Raw genomic sequence first — 15547 nt, 5'->3', positions numbered from 1 at the left:
CGTCCCTTGCGCCCCAGCTTCCCCGAAAAGATAAACATAAACATGCAAACAATGCAAATGTCACGTGATCCACTCGTTTACCTACTGTAGTTACATAATACGGTACAAGATTTCGGGAACGGGAAAGGGACGGGCCGAGATGCACCGTAATGGATGCCTTGGGCACCGAGACGAGACCGAGATGAAAAAGGTCGTGAAAAAGATGACAGTGAAATGGATGTTTTATGAGTGCAAAAAATCAAGATATTTACAAACCAGAAGCACACGGGAGGATGGCCGGGCGGTCGAAAAGACGGTATAGTACACCATGCAAACATTTTGTCGCCCCCACCATAGATAGACTGCCATGTGCGACAAGAACAAAGATCCAAGAATTGTAGCAGGAGCCAAAAGGAAACAAAAAAAAAAGCAAAAAGGCCCAAACCCAAATCCATGCCATGCGGACTTTTGACGTATTCATACATAGAAAGAGTACAAGGCTGGATCATGATCGAGTAGAGTAGAGATATATACAGTTCCCAAAATCCGAACGGCTCCAATCCTTTCCCACCAGGACGAGCAATATCCCCCCAATATACTCCGTACTGAGTACAGGTATGCCTCAACGAGATCGTTCCGAAGGGTTTTTCTCTTTTGATAGAGTCTTGAAATTTTTTATTCATAAAAGGATAGTCGCCAACATGAAATGAAACGAATATGTGTTGCAAAGCTCACTTTGTACAAAAAGCAGTGGGCACTCTGACACTAGAGCGTGCTTAGGAAGATGGCTTCACAGTTGATTGCTTCGAACCCCGGAGTTTGGGGTTACGGGCAGCAGCACGCTTCTTCTGCTTAGTGCGCGGTGCACTGGACTCGCCACCCTCGATGAACTTCAACAATTCATCGATACTACGGGGGTCTAAGGACGCGTTGCCCCTAGCCTCCGCCGCATTGGCCATCTCTGAGGTGGTTTGTCCAACTTGCGGCTGGGGCTTGGTACCGAGACGAGTCGGCAGGTTCGCCAGACGGCGTCGACGGGCCTGGATGTCTTTGGCGTGCTTGGCGATATATACAGCATTCTGGGTGAGCTGCTCAAGCCAGCTCTCAGCCTCCTTCGTGTTGCGATCCTCGGGGCCGAGCTCATTCAAGAAAATATTATATGCATCACGCATCCGGTTCACGGCTGCTTTGGAGTCTTGGTCCAAAGCAAGAGCCTGGGCAAGCTGGAACAAGATGGTGGCCGTGTTGACGGACTGTCTTCCGAAGAGCTCCTCGCAAACGGTGAGTGATGCCTCGAACCATTTCCGAGAGTCGGGATAGAGCTTGAGGTGTTGAAGCATGACGGCAGCATTGTTCATCGTGGTGATAGAGTCTGGGTGGTTGGGGCCATAAATGATCTTCCACAGCTCCAATGCATGTCGGATATACACCAACGCAACCTTGGTGTTTCCAGTGGCGTGCTCGAACAGACTGAGGTTGAGGTAACTCAGGATGGCATCGGCAGAATCCACTCCCATGGTGCGCTCTGTGACAATAACAGCTTTTCGTGCAAGTTCCACAGCCGCGTCTTTGTCGTCTGATTGATAGTAGAGCATAGAAAGCTGGTGGTAAAGCTTAGCAACCTCAGGGTGGAGGATGCCGTAGATCTGTTCATGAAGAGACAGAGACTCCAAAATCAACTCTTGTCCCAGTTCCTTCTGGTTCTGCATCAGGGAAATGCGCCCCGCTTCGAGGGCCTCCTCAGAAAGCGCACTTCTGGGTGATGCGTCCTTGACGATAGGAACAATGTTCAAGATATCATCTGGAACAAAGGTAACAGCTGGAGCGGGACTTTGCGCAGGTCGTGGAGAAGCCTGGTCGCTGCCCTTTTTCTTTTTCTTCTTGCCTCCCTCCTCTGGGGTCCGAGTGCCATTCGCAGCAGGGGAGTGATCTTGATTCTTAAGCTGAGACCGATCAAAGGCGTAATTCTTGGCGCCAAGCTGAAGTCCAAGTTTGAGAGAGATATCTCGGAGGAGTTGAAGATGTCTCAAAGAAGAAGTCCAGTCAGCATCAAGAGAGAACCGGTAACGGATCTTGATTTGCTTCTCAATGTCCTCTTTAAGCGCTGTTGGTGTCACCTGTTCGAAAGAAAAGTCACCCTCAGGGTAGATTTCACGGAGAGATTCATCAATCTCTGCGCGAGGCTTGGAATTCACTTCGGTTCCAAGCAAGCAGTTGAGCAGGTGCGCAATGCAAGAAGTGGCAAATGCCGAAGGGAGGTTTCGAAGATAGCGATTAGCAATATGCTTGAATGCACGGGCAACCATATCCTGAGTCATAAGGGCGGTCAAGGCCTGAAGTCTAGCCCCCTTCTCCTTTGCCAAGGCTGCAAGCTTTCCGAGGTATCTAACGTTGATACCACGCTTGTGAAGAAGCTGGCTCAAGGATTGTCCATCCATAGGGAATCCAACATCGCCATCATGGAGGTCTTGGATCAGTTCAGGCAACACCTTGGATCTCAGATAGTTACAAGCATCACGAACCTCTTTCTCATCCTGTGCCCACTCTTCTTTCTCCTCATCAGTTTGTGGTACTTGGCCACTAAAAACATCAGGGTTCAGAGCAAGCTTGAAGTCAGAGATGTCAACTCGCTCTTGGTCTGGAGAAGTGGTTTCCTTCTTCTCGGACTCAGCATTCTCAGATGCGTCGGCAGCCTCTCCATTCGGCTTGCTTTCCTCGGCTTTCTCTTCAGCCTCTTTCTTGGCCTTTCTGCGTTTCTCAACTTCCTCTTTGACATACTGGCCCATTTTAAACCTCCAATAAGATTCGACCAACTCCAATCGAAGAACTGACATCCGATGTGGGTACGGCTCGTGGTTTTCGGAATCCTCATACCACAGGACATCCAATGGCGTAATACGATACAGATCCAAAACGTACTTCCGTCCATCGGTGCCAAGAAGCCCTTTCGTCTCAACGCTACTCTCCAATTCATGTCTAGCGCCATCTTTGTCCCAGACAGGGTGCTTCTTCACTCGCAGTGCCTTGGAGAGCTTCTCAAAGACTGGAACGAAAGCCTCATGTTTCGCAATGACGTCTTTGCCGTCAACACCACCATAGTCGATCTGGTGCTCTCCGGGCTCTCGCTGTTTGAAGATACCGGGAACAATGCTCTGGCCGACCACACGTTTTCCAAGGTAGTCGATCACCATGGTGCCCGGAGTGAAAAGGCCAGCAATGTCAAGCTGGTTGACTGCCTTAACACCCATTACATCCTTGGCCACAGCAACACGAGCAGCTTCGTCGCCGCCCTCAGATGCAAAGGTTCCAACTCCGTCAGCCCCAAAAGAGAAGAATATATTATTGTAGACAAAGATCTGGGCATCTCTACCCTCTGTCGGGTTCAGAGGAGCGACTTCGCCACGGGCGACCAAAACCGCACCCCGAGCCGCAGCGTCATTATAATCCGCGAACAGCTTTGAAGTCAATCTTTCCCTGAATACCTTGTCCTGCACAGTGTCACGAGGAAGCTCTCGCGTCGTCTGGAACTCCTCATTCCAGTCTCTAAGGGTCTCAGAGTTATCGACACCGGCAATCAAATAGTTCTCTTGTGGCCTTGTAATGTCTGACTGATGAGCAGTTGCAGGGCTAGAAGTTGGAGGGACGAGCCACGGGTTGTGTGGTATCGAATTCTGGAAGGGGAATGTGGTCAAAAGATCCTTTTTGTTATTGGCCTCTTGTAGGGCCTTGAAAGAATTCTCGAAGGACGGGGAGATGAGGGAGATTAAGGTAAGTAGCGAATGGGCGCTATAATTCTTGGGAGCTGCTCGGGGGAACGGGTCGAATTTGCTATTAGAGCACTTGTTGACGAAGAACCCAGAGACATGAGAGGTGATCTGGTACTGCTCGCCCTCGTTTGTCGTGACTTGAAGGTAGAGCAAGTGTCCTTTTTGGCGGAGATGGTATGGTGGAGGGTTCCAGGGGGAAAGGGAGATGGATTTGACGGTCTTAGGAAATGGGGCCTGCTTTCGGGGGAGAATGGTTCGAAGGTCTGCAGGGCCAGGAACCTCATAGCCAACGAGAGCATGTTCCGCAGTACCATTGGCGGAGTTCTCCTCCTTTGAGGGAATATCGTCCGACAGTTGCTCGCCAGCAGCAACGGAATCGTGGAGGGACAAACCTGCACAAATTCCATGCAAATTATCGACCCGATCTCCGGAAGCACCGATCAGTTCCCTGATCCGCACAAGGTGCATTCGGGCCTCCTTCTCGGTATATGGGTCCTCCACCAAGACTATTTCGGCATCGGGCTTGAGGTCTTTGACCTCAGAAAGCTCGACATAGTCATTTATTCTCTCGCCATTATGTTCCAAGTGAAAGCTTGTATACTGGAAGGTCCCGGGTAGCTCGACGATGGATTGGCGCACATCCTGAACCTGTTCCTGGTTCGATACCTGCGCAAGAAAAGGTCAGTTAAATTTTCCCAAACCCAAACGGATATCACACTGACCATGACCTGGATCTTATAGGGTTCATGAGGCAGCTTCACAGTGATCTGGAAAAGCCCCGGTGCTTCTATTCAAGAAGAGAGGAAGTCAGATCTCCAGTCATGTAGGAATTGGCTTTTTCTTTTTTTTTTTCTTTTTTTTTTCTTTTTTTTTTTTTCTCCAGGGTGTGCAAACCTCCTGCATTTTGATCACCTTCGCCTTCTGCATGGTTTCCATTTGGAACTCCGGTCACCTCGTTCGAAGGATTGGTTTGGTCCAACACCTCTGTGGAAAACAGGTTAGCATAATGCCAAACAAGTACAGGAACAGTAAAAAAAAAGTGCGGCCAATTGCATGATTAAGGGAAAGACGAGGCCATACCCTTTGGGTGTTCAGTAGTTCCATTGTTCTGCTCCATTGGGACAATTCGATAAAAATTAAGACAAAGCTATTTTTATCCAGAGGCGCTCAAATGAGAATTGATGCAAAAGTAAGCTTCCCTTTCGAGATTCCGAGAATGAATGACGAAAGAGGTCAGGAATGGGACAGAAGCTGAACCATAAAGTACAAACTGCAAATAAAGAATATTAAAAGAAGGGAAAACTGAGAAAAGATATGCAGTCTAACCGACCAATTCGACGAAAATTATTTCATGTAAAAGAGGTTTTTGCTTCGAATCCGCAAAAAAAGACTGAAATTTGGATGATCTCCGGGGGAGAAATTTTTACGGAGCCGGATTTTCCTTCCCACGGGCTTAGTCACCCGCCCGAGGTGCTGGACGAATGGGGTTCGCTCGGCTGAAGGACCAGCGCCGCCGATTGAGCCGAAGCAAACTTTGACCTTGAACGGGCGGAAAAGCCTGCTGCGATCGCAAGGAGTATCAAAAGTTTCCTGTTCTCCGGACAGCTGCGATCTATGATGGGGTGGATGTCGGTTCTACCCTTAATTTGCCTCCCATTCAGCTGGATGGCTTTGCGGGAGTCATGTGGACGTTTCCGCTGAGCAACACATAGAGTAGTATTGGATCGACGGGGCTCTTGATAACAATCGAGCTAGCGATCCCGCATATAAACGGTGGCCAGAGATAATAATTTAAGCCAGTTACTGGGGTTGACCAGAATGGTTGATCCTTCAGAGCTCTGTGTGCGGATTTCTACTCCGAAACCAGCTTGCGTCTGAAACCATCAAGGCGCTGCTGCTGGTTGCTGGCTCTATCGTTTTAAGAGACCTTGGCTTCCCGCCAATATCGAAACAGTAGGCCGCGGCGACTGAAGCAATCTCATTGCGTTTTGGACGCTTTGCAGGCATTTTCCGCTAATCGCGACATGCTCAAAAAAGGACGTTATGTGCGTCTCCCAAGCAACTTTCTCGCATTGCATCACACCTAGGGACCGAAGGATACGAGCCGAATCAACTAGCGCTAGAGAGACGGCCTGCAAAATACACCAGAGATGTGGTTAGTACCCCGTACGGTGTGAAAATTTCTGCTGCTACATTAGTCCGTCCCAAGGTGATAACTCAATGTTCAATGAGCGAATCGCCCCCTGTCGAGTGTTGAGTGAGAATCCCTGCTTGCTAATATTGAAGAATGCCGGGAAGCGAGTCTCCACGCATCAACTAGGCAGGAAGACTCATCGCCATCCCGGGAAAACAAATGTTCCTTTCTCGCCCGTTTGATGATGCGCATGTGCGCCCCCCGGTAGGTGCTCCGTACTGAGCGCACACATACATGCATATACTCAAGCTCCCTGCAACTTGTGGGGAAAAGAAATGCGATGATTGCCGAGCTCTCGTGGCCGCGACGAAATGCCAAGAGGTTAAGATCTCGAGCAGAGTCTCAACCTTCATTCTGCGGATAAACAATATATACAACCAGACGATTTGTTTCCTCTGGATTTGACCGATAGCTGGAGCAGACTTAACTGCGCTGGGAGGCGGGATCGGAGCGAAGGCTGAAGATCCCGGAGTTTGGGCCCGATCTTATCAGCCACGTGAGCGAGCCAGGGGCGAGATGTGGCACAGCTGGAGTGGCTAACTAGCGGCCCCGAGGGAGCTGCTGAGTTATTCGCAAGGCTTCACAAAAAAATCAATCACGTTCGTTTGGGCCATCGCTGTGTTAATCCGGCCTGGCAGTCGCTCTTTTTATTTCCTTTCCTTGTTCTTGTTATTTGCGGTTTGGTTACTTGACTTATGCTGGTGACGTATGTTGGGGTCCATTCTTCTTTTTATCGGTGTAACAGGGAGGCTATTTGATTGTTCTTATCAGATACCATTGGTTACGGATAACGAGTTGTGAGATTGACATTCAGCCCATGTTCAAAGATCCATTATGCCATTGGGTTTGCTGCGCACACGGGCTGTCTTTGGTGCTGGAAGAAGTTTCATTCGCCCTAATTATGCGCCATGGACAGTGACCCGGATCCGCCTCTATGGCTCCCAAGACCTCAGCCCTGGCGGTCCTCCTCAGCCCGGCCAGGAGACTCCAGAGATGCCAGAAAGGGATTCCAGGTCTGATGAACCCACTTTAAGGTCTACGCTTCTGCGGATGTTTGAGTCTGCAGCAACCACGTTCGCTTCAATCGCTGTATTAGGGTAAGGAAATAGTCTTCCGTGCGGACATCGCAATAAGATCTCTGACTTTCCGACCGTCTCCAGTCTTGCCGGCTATTCTTACTACAAGTATTATAAATATTTAGTACTTAAGAAAATGGATAACGCATTCAATCCCGGAGACCCTGTGCTGGAAGTCGCCGGTGTAGCCCCGTCAATGGGAACGGAGGGAAGCGACACAACGCATTGGATTCAGCGTGAAGAGCAAACTAGAGTCGATGAAATAATCAATGGCACTACCAAAGGCCGCTATTTTCTCCTGATCGGAGAGAAAGGGACCGGGAAAAGCTCCATGATCCTTGACGCCATGCGAAAGATCGATGGCGCCGGAGTTGCCATGTTCGAGGCCCATGCAGACCTTGAAATCTTTCGGGTTCGATTAGGAAAGGCCCTGGATTTTGAGTACCATGAAGAGTACGTTTACCTGCCTTGATCTAACTTCGTTTGGATGCTGAGGGTCCCCATCCTCTTTTCAGCTACATAGGCAGCCTTTTCAGTATTCGGGGACCACGTGATACAACTGCGCTGCTCGATATTGAGCGGGCCCTTAATAAATTAGAAAAAGTTGCATTACGGAGAAGGAGAAAGAGCAAAACGCCCTTGATCCTGATAGTCAATAGCACCCATTTGGTCAGTGACGACGAGGATGGGCGCGATCTTCTAGAGATGCTCCAGCAGCGAGCAGAGCAATGGGCTGCAAGCAATCTTATAACAATAGGTATGTTTCTTTTCTTTTTTTGGCTTTTTTAATCCCTGAAATTGGCGATCATTCAATCTAACCGCATTCCAAAAAGTCTTCAATAGCGATGATTACTGGGTTTATGAGCGCCTCAAGCGCTATGCTTCTCGAATGGAAGTTATCCCAGTCCCGGACCTTCCAAAAGACAAAGCAATGAGAGCGCTTTACCAGTTCCGCGCAAAGTACCTCAATGAAACTACTCCGAAGGAAATATTGGAAGAAATATACGACAAAGTTGGTGGAAGGCTAACATTTTTGAACCGAGTTGCCAAGGCCACAGACATGATCGCGGCCTGCGACGCGATTTGCCAAGCCGAGAAGACATGGTTCTTGAACAAATGCTGGATTTTGGGAGAGGAAATGGACGACGACGTAATGGATGAACAAAAATATTCCGTAGGTCACCACGTGTTGAGGTCTACGTTTCCGGCTTTACTGACTAAATTAACCAGTCTGCCGCTATGGTTCTCGCCAAAGCCCTTGTTGATTTGGAAAAGGATATGGAATCCACCTATGACCCCGAAAAAGGTCACATACTTCCCGAACTCCCACTTCACAAAGCACGGCAAGTGATGACTAGAGCCGATTTTATCCAAAGCTACGACCACGACAATATATTTACGATCGACTCCAGGGCAATGGTGCGGGCAGATTCTGTTCCGATGCAGCGCGCATTTCGAGAGATCTGCTCCGAGCCTGGATTCGAAGAGCACCTCGAAGCTACCCTGGATCGCATCTCCGACATCGAGAGCTTGGGCAGAACTCGTGAAGTCACTGTAAAAGATTTCTGGCACGGCGGCAAGTTCAAAGCTATCATGCGTGATCGCAAGGGAAGAGAGACTGGTACATTGGAAATTGGCGTGGTTAAACCTGAGGGGGAGGATGATGATGGTGATGATTGATCGAGCCTGTGACAAACGTTTTTCCTTCGTCCTTTCTTCTGTCATCTGATGGAGGACCTGTATGCTTGTTATTCACTAAGCTAGTATGCAAGTTCACATGCCCAGCAAGTTCTGCAATTGAGCTTATTTCACGAAAGAAGGTGTTTTTGGACAAGCAACAAGAACCCACCAATGCCTCAACAGTTCTCTATTTTGGATCTTAGTTCTCACATGATTCCTAGTTAGGTTGCTGTGATATTTTGGGAACGTTGTGGTTCTTCAGAAGTCCAGACCAATGAAATCTTCACATGGCGGCTTCACCAAACTTCTTATCCTTTTCCCCCTTTTTCTTTTTTTTTTTTTTTTTTTTCCCTAGCATTGCTGTCAATAACCTCTTACTTCTATCGTTGTATACTGTGTACTCCGTATACTCTGTACATTAAGGAAGTACCTTCATGAATAACCATCTAAAGTGCATCTTTAAGCGACAAGGCTGATGGTGCAAGTAATGGCCCTTCCGCCAGTGTTCAAGCATCACAAAATAAGCTCAGCCAATGGAAGGCAGATTGCCCCAAAACATTTGTGACATCACTTCCCTTCCGCTCCGGACCCGCGCGCGCCAAAACAGGACCCGGAGGCTCCCAAACACACAGATCCCAAGGCAAATCCTACGACGATTGCCTATCAATGGACAGATATATTATCATCCAGATACTTCAGTCGATCAGCTAATACTTGCTCAATTGGTATAAACTCTGCTGTCACGTTAATTTCACCTCCACCTCTCTCCCTACCTCGTTGATGAGCGTCAACTAAAATGGGCCGCAAATCAACGACAACATCCACGAGTGGCCCGAGCCCTCGAAGACGCAAAACCACCACCAAGGCCGCATTGCCATCGCCAAAAGAGCAGAAGGCGGATTCTTGCATGCGCTCATTTCTTAAATTTGTAGTTGTGACGCTTAGCAGCCTTGGTCTCAGCACGGTGCTCTTTTCACTGAGTGTGCCAATCACACGGGGGGATCTAGCGTGGACGAGCAAGCATCTGGATTCGTGGGTACATGTTGCGGCGCTGTTGGGATGGAGGGTTCTAGAGATTGGTGCCTTGTGGGCATTGGAATATGATGGTGAGATTTCTTATGGCGTTCTGCATCTTTTGTAGGACATCCCATGTGCATGCGCGAACAAGTTCTCACTGCAGTCATAATACAGCTCGAGATGTCGCCAACTTCATCGGACTCATCAATTTTCCCACTTACATTCTGCTCTATGCCTTCTATGGCCTACGACCAACAACGATCCTCACTGTCGCTGCGATAACCATACTTTCAACCACCGCACCGTTTCTTTACTTCCGGCGCACCAACGTCATCCACACGGACTGCACTGCATACGACCGTCCTATCCTCACCGACCGTCCAACTGCAGTCTACACCACGTTCGTCGCAACAGCTATTTACACTGTCATCCTCTACATTAGCTTTGCGACGTGGCTACCTTCATTCCTGGTCACATTCTTCGAGGGTCTACCTAGCGTACAAGCCGCGCACGAAGGTGCGAAGGGTCTTATTCCGATGTTCCTTAGCCTCTTGCCCGCCGGCTCCGCGGTGCGGGACTTCCTATTCGTGAGCTCTATCGGCCAGCCTCATGCCGAGGATTCGGGCCCGGCGTACGAGGAGCGCGATGGGGAATTGTTCGTAACATCCCTGTACCGAAGGTTCTGGGTGACGCTCTCCGCGAAAAGGAAGACGTTGATTGCGCGAACGGCGCTTTTGGCGACGATTATCTTGGCGAACACTGTGGTGCAGCTTGTGGGTACGATCAGTGGTGTGGAGATGAAGGGAGCGATGGGGTGGGCTATGATCTGGATGGCTGCTACTATCGCGAATGGACTAATGTACGGATGGATCGATGCTGCGGATGGGCTGGATGGTATGGATTCTCAGGTGTCGCGGAGATGATGTCACTTCTTGACAAAGGAATGTCGTCCGTGCGCTGAGATGAGGAGCGATTGCAAGGGGCAATCATGTCCAAATAAAGGATGCACGGTTGGGGGATAGTGTCAACTATGCCACTATGTTGTCTCCCGAAGTTCGGCATTACTTACCTATTTCGACCTGAGAGAAGCACGCTTCAAGATGCCGGAGCTAGGGGGGTGGAGAAGCTTTGGTAGTCGAGCATAATACCCCGGTAAAAAGCGAGGTGGTCACCCCTGGGGAAAGCGAGGCGTTCAGTTTCGGTGTAATCTTTTGCTTATTTCCTGTTGGGTCTTTCGGATTCTAATTACAGAGTTGGTGCATCGGGAGAGGAAAGGTTGCGTGTATGTTGCAACTGGGATGCTTACTGTGACCTCCTGGTTTGCATGCATTGATCAATATTGTTATCTACTTGTTTTCTTAAAGTCTTTCCTGTTTCTTATTTTCTTTTGTTGAGTTTGTTGTTTGGCGAAGGTGGGAGATTTGTGTGGACAAGGAAGTGTGCATCCCATTCAGCATTGATACACTGTTCTTCCCTAATATTGAATGGAAAAAAATAATTATTTATTACTGAATCCCTTGAAAATGGAATGGAGGGCATGATTTGATGACGTAGTTGTTCCCTCTTCTTTTCATAACTGGAAAGTCTTGACCACAAAATATCAGACGAATAGAAGCAGGAAGCGCAATATTATCATGAGCAGAATCACAAGAATTGTTCATGAATGAACATAACGTTCAAGTCATTCGCTCTTCTATCCTGACTAAACAAGACAGGGGCTATAATAAGACAAACTGTAACAATACCCGCCATTATCACAAGAAAAGACGAAGAGGCGCTGCCAGGAAATCCCATTGATATATGCGACGAAAGCAAGGTGACCACACGATGCAAAATAACAAGCAAAGACAGAAGTTATGCCCCATTAACAAGCACAACCTTCCTTTGCCGTAGCTGCCCCGCGATCTCGGAGATTGACGCGTGTATCTTCCCCTGGTCTTCCACCTCCCAAAGCAGTGTGACCGGCACCGGCGCCAGCTCCCGCTCCTCTTGAGCTCTTGAGGCTGGTTTCCGGAATGGCATTGGCGATGGCAGTGAAAACCTCCGCAACGTTTACTCCCGTCTTTGCGCTGGTTTCAAAAAATAGAAGGCCCTCGTCGTCTGCATATGAGCTGGCTTCCTGTGTAGAGATCTTTCTTGCATCGCCAGCCGCGGTTTGATCTTCTCCTTCATTCTCACCTTCATCACCACCATCAGCGTCTGCTGCTGGCGACCCATCGACGCCTGTTGCGTCCGTGGCCGATACCGCACCCTCACCATTACCGTCATTCGTCAGGTCAAGCTTGTTACCGACCAATGCAATGACGATACCGGGGCTTGCTTGTCGCTGGAGCTCGGCAACCCAATGCTTCGCTTTTGTGAGGGAGGAAGGTTTGGTAAGATCGTAGACAACAAGGGCAGCCTGTGCGTTTCGGTAATACATCGGGGCGAGGGAAGCAAACCGCTCCTGGCCCGCGGTATCCCAGATCTCAAACTTGATTGTGCGCGTTGGGAGGGAGCATTTCTGGGTCAAGAACGCAGCTGTACAAGAAATACCCTACGTTAGAAAACTTAGGATTCCCGTTATAGGTGTGTAGCACATACCACCGATAGTGGGCTCCTTATTCTCTTGAAAGTCATTGTTCACGAATCGAAGGACGAGGGAGGACTAAGCCACGTCTCAAGTCAGTAAGGTGCTTTGCAGGCACTATCCTAGATTTCTTGCGCTGAAAATACCTTTCCAACAGCAGCCTCTCCAAGCAGAACCAGCTTAACACTGCTACTTGGCTTCGGACCGGGTGTCGCAGTAGGATCGGACATTGTGTCCTGGAAAAAGGACAATAAGTCGTGTAGAGAAGTTGAAAGGACACAGCAGAATCCAGGCCCTCTCGATCAAGAGCTAGTTATTAGGCAACAGGGCCTTGATATCCGAAGGACGACCACGCTCTGTTCTGGAGCAGGTAGGCAGAATAAAAGAGGAGAGTTGTATAAACAGGAAACTAGGAAACGGGAAACAAAGGATGATATCTAAAAAGCCAAGGACCTTTTCGATAGTAGAGTGACCTCTAGCCCAAGTGTTCCCAAGAATTTCAAAAAAAATTATAAGGATATGAATGCTGAGCACGTTGAACGAAGAGCTTCGGCGATGAACGACTGCCTACTGAGAGGTTGATGCGACGAGCAGGTGTGGAGGCCAGCGGATGCTGGCGCTTAACCTCATCGGGACTAGCATAGCCGTCCCCCAGCGTGATGACGACGGTCACCAACGCCAAGGGAAAAAAATACACGTGACCTACTGTGAGGATAGCGGCCAGGTTCGGCCGGCCAAGGGTTTGAGAGCAAGGCAGAGAAGGACGGCCAGGGAGCGATGAGGGACTGGCTGACTCTGAGCATTTTATGGCTACGGGCACATGGCCGCCGGGATTGCGCCTGCGGAAAACCCGTTCCGCCCCCGAAAGCCGAAATTCTTGTTTCGAGGCTCTGAAACAGTCGTGCCTTGCTGACAGGTTACACGCGAGCGGAGATTAAAATGGGAGAGCGATTTATAAGACCACTGATGACAGATAAAAATAAAACAAGCAGTCACATTGTCATTATTATCAAGTGCGGCCCCTTGAAAGGAAACCAAGATGAAAGAGGGAAATAGGGAATATAGGAAAATTCTACCTAAAGGGACATGAGGAGATCCTGCTCCAATCTTCAGAGAAAGGGGAATCGTTAATGCGTATCTTTCAAAATTCACAGAAAGGCCCGACAAAGGAAAAAGGAACTAGAAAAGCAATGCAGAATACCGAGGCACCAACACCTCACCCGGAACAAAACGAGCGATTCCTGGCGCCTGACCGATGATTTGCCCACACCCACATTGCTAGTAGTGTTGTACAGAGTGTAAAGCACAAAACAGGATTAAAAAGTCGCTGAAATGCGGGCGAAAAAAGGAGATTTTGTATAGAAAACAGGGTGAGGAACGGAAGTGGCTGCGAAGCCAAATGAAAATCTAATAAATCTTGCTGGTATATGCTGCCAACCCACAAAGCAAAAAAGGAAAGCAGACAAAGCAACAGATGACCCCCAGCCGTCTATGTTTTAAAAACGCCGGAAAAAACAGATGTGTCATTCTGGTATCACAATGGGGGAGAAGCGAGATAAAATCGATGTATGGGTCGTTCGGATAAAAAAGACATGCGAAAAGGTTGGAAAACATTCAAGACGAGATACGGAGTAATGGCGATACGGAGGCGATGCGAGGCAAGCTATTAGAGGAACCGTATTCGGCAACGGGGAATATTAGGCGTAAACCAGGCGGTGCGACTCCTGGCTTTTGGAAACGTATGTTGATTTGACACAATCGTAAGCAGCGCTGACGAAGAAAGCACCGGCGGAAAAAAGAGACGTGGCACATGGTTCGACCAATTGCATTCGTCCGGTATGTTGAAAGAGTTGTTTTTCTGCGGGTTGTGCCGCATCAAAAGAATGGCGTTGAAGGACAAAAAAATTTCGATTATTATAAGAGATATATTTTGGGCGCTGCACAATTGAGTTCGGATCGATGAGTTACCGTGGTTTCGGTGGTTGTTGCGGCTTGGGGACACCCGTCGTATCGTATGCACCACGGCCCATATTTGTTGCCGAGAGATCTCTGAGTATCATGACAGAATTCTGCGACGAGTATATGATTAGCTCCTGCTTCAACATATCCGCCAACGGATGAATAATTCGAATTTAAAACCCAACGATCTTCGTAATTGACCACTCACCTATAAGAGCAGCAGTGCAATAACACCAAGCAAGCAGCAGCAACAGCTATTCGCTGCGGACGGACAATGCAGGTGGAGAAAGCGACGGACGACTGAAACAGGGCGTAATATGACGGATAGGAGCAAATACAGATCCGGACGGAGGTTCGATTCCGCAATGGACGAACACACACCAAAGCAGGCTTGGAATCCCTTTCCTTCTGTCGTCAAGATGCCGCAGGGTAGTAGGGCAATGATTTCGTAACGAATGGCGAGGATACGTAAAAATGTATCCAGGATCTGATTGGCAACCGCTGGGCAGGATGCTGGAACCGAGGCACTGACGCTTTGGGTGGCGAGAGTGGTGTGGAGTAGTATTAGATAGCAAGCAGGAGTGGCGGAGATGAGGAACCAGCTTCAAGGGCCCAAAAAGGATGCCGACGGAGGGTGAATCAAAAATATCAAGAAGGGGAAGAAAAGGTCTCAACCGAGCCAGCGGGAGGGCGGAAGGATGTATTAATACTATCAAGACTAGTCCAGAGTCCATACGAAACAGCAATCTTGTTCGACTGGCACCCCTATCCCGGCTCAGACAACTAAAATAATATTTTTTTTTTCTTTGCTTTTTGACTTTTTTTTTACCTGTCATTATTTTAGTTGGGTTAGGGATTAGTGTTCTTTGTGCCTGGATGTATTCTTGGAAAAAGGAACCCTGTGGATACCTGCCGTTGGAGACTAATTACGGTAGAGACTTGTAACGCCAATAATGTCCTCTACACCCCGTAGTAGCTCCGTAGTAAAAAAAAAAAAAAAAAAAAATATTTTGGTAATATTTCCATTTTCAACGGAGTATGTTGATTGCTTTTCTTTTTGTCCTCCTCTCCCGCCGAAGCTGTGCATCTCGCAGGCAGTCGAGCTGTCAAGCCGTTAATTTTAGAATTGTGACAGCTCCTCCAGTCCCCTTTGCGATGCAGCTTGCTGGAGCCCTTTGGCTGTGCCGCCATACTCCAGACATTTGTGACCCTCCCACTCCGCAAAAGAGTCCTTTGATTGGAATCTCTCAGATTGTCCAGATAAGGTTTTAAACAAATAGACGCAACGCATCCTGCCTTGCGAGAG

At 48.7% G+C, this 15547-nt stretch overlaps 5 protein-coding genes across 5 annotated transcripts; 3 read left to right on the top strand and 2 right to left on the bottom strand.

Annotated features, from left to right (window-relative positions):
- Positions 1-203: 203 nt before the first annotated feature.
- Positions 204-5127, bottom strand: CIMG_03762 (protein TIF31). The gene is made up of 4 exons (XM_001244320.2): positions 4827-5127; positions 4641-4730; positions 4469-4533; positions 204-4412 (listed from the first exon to the last, which is right to left on the bottom strand). Exons 1-4 carry the CDS (start codon positions 4861-4863, stop codon positions 756-758), a joined length of 3849 nt encoding a protein of 1282 aa, XP_001244321.1. The 5' UTR covers positions 4864-5127; the 3' UTR covers positions 204-755.
- Positions 5128-6774: 1647 nt separating this feature from the next.
- On the top strand, positions 6775-8812 carry CIMG_03761 (uncharacterized protein; the record flags this gene model as incomplete). Its single annotated transcript, XM_001244319.2, has 5 exons — positions 6775-7037; positions 7101-7469; positions 7532-7773; positions 7850-8190; positions 8247-8812. 5 exons carry the CDS (start codon positions 6775-6777, stop codon positions 8694-8696), a joined length of 1665 nt encoding a protein of 554 aa, XP_001244320.2. The 3' UTR covers positions 8697-8812.
- A 535-nt stretch (positions 8813-9347) lies between these two features.
- Positions 9348-11221, top strand: CIMG_03760 (uncharacterized protein). The gene is made up of 2 exons (XM_001244318.2): positions 9348-9802; positions 9888-11221. The coding sequence occupies exons 1-2, from the start codon at positions 9493-9495 to the stop codon at positions 10634-10636; spliced, it is 1059 nt and encodes a 352-aa protein (XP_001244319.1). The 5' UTR covers positions 9348-9492; the 3' UTR covers positions 10637-11221.
- A 9-nt stretch (positions 11222-11230) lies between these two features.
- CIMG_03759 (small GTP-binding protein) lies at positions 11231-12844 on the bottom strand. The gene is made up of 3 exons (XM_001244317.2): positions 12429-12844; positions 12297-12360; positions 11231-12233 (listed from the first exon to the last, which is right to left on the bottom strand). The coding sequence occupies exons 1-3, from the start codon at positions 12510-12512 to the stop codon at positions 11578-11580; spliced, it is 804 nt and encodes a 267-aa protein (XP_001244318.2). The 5' UTR covers positions 12513-12844; the 3' UTR covers positions 11231-11577.
- Positions 12845-13821: 977 nt separating this feature from the next.
- On the top strand, positions 13822-15028 carry CIMG_13742 (uncharacterized protein; the record flags this gene model as incomplete). The annotated part of the gene is made up of 6 exons (XM_004446344.1): positions 13822-13913; positions 13984-14021; positions 14062-14118; positions 14204-14360; positions 14465-14593; positions 14821-15028. 6 exons carry the CDS (start codon positions 13822-13824, stop codon positions 15026-15028), a joined length of 681 nt encoding a protein of 226 aa, XP_004446401.1.
- Positions 15029-15547: the final 519 nt, after the last annotated feature.

This window comes from Coccidioides immitis (assembly GCF_000149335.2).
Source record: "Coccidioides immitis RS genomic scaffold supercont3.6, whole genome shotgun sequence".
Lineage (NCBI taxonomy): Eukaryota > Fungi > Ascomycota > Eurotiomycetes > Onygenales > Onygenaceae > Coccidioides > Coccidioides immitis.
The sequence above is the reverse complement of the archived record's forward strand: the minus strand, read 5'-3'. Positions and strand labels throughout refer to the sequence as shown.

Bases quoted from the DNA above. Each gene is read 5' to 3' on its own strand.
- CIMG_03759 (XM_001244317.2), bottom strand. From the start codon at position 12,512: ATGTCCGATCCTACTGCGACACCCGGTCCGAAGCCAAGTAGCAGTGTT. The intron at 12,361-12,428 runs GTATTTTCAGCG...GACGTGGCTTAG, and splicing joins GAGAGGCTGCTGTTGGAAAG to TCCTCCCTCGTCCTTCGATT. The intron at 12,234-12,296 runs GTATGTGCTACA...TTTCTTGTACAG, and splicing joins TAAGGAGCCCACTATCGGTG to CTGCGTTCTTGACCCAGAAA.
- CIMG_03762 (XM_001244320.2), bottom strand. From the start codon at position 4,863: ATGGAGCAGAACAATGGAACTACTGAACACCCAAAGG. The intron at 4,731-4,826 runs GTATGGCCTCGT...TGTTTTCCACAG, and splicing joins AACTACTGAACACCCAAAGG to AGGTGTTGGACCAAACCAAT. The intron at 4,413-4,468 runs GTCAGTGTGATA...TTTCTTGCGCAG, and splicing joins CCTATAAGATCCAGGTCATG to GTATCGAACCAGGAACAGGT.
- CIMG_03760 (XM_001244318.2), top strand. From the start codon at position 9,493: ATGGGCCGCAAATCAACGACAACATCCACGAGTGGCCCGAGCCCTCGA. The intron at 9,803-9,887 runs GTGAGATTTCTT...GTCATAATACAG, and splicing joins GTGGGCATTGGAATATGATG to CTCGAGATGTCGCCAACTTC.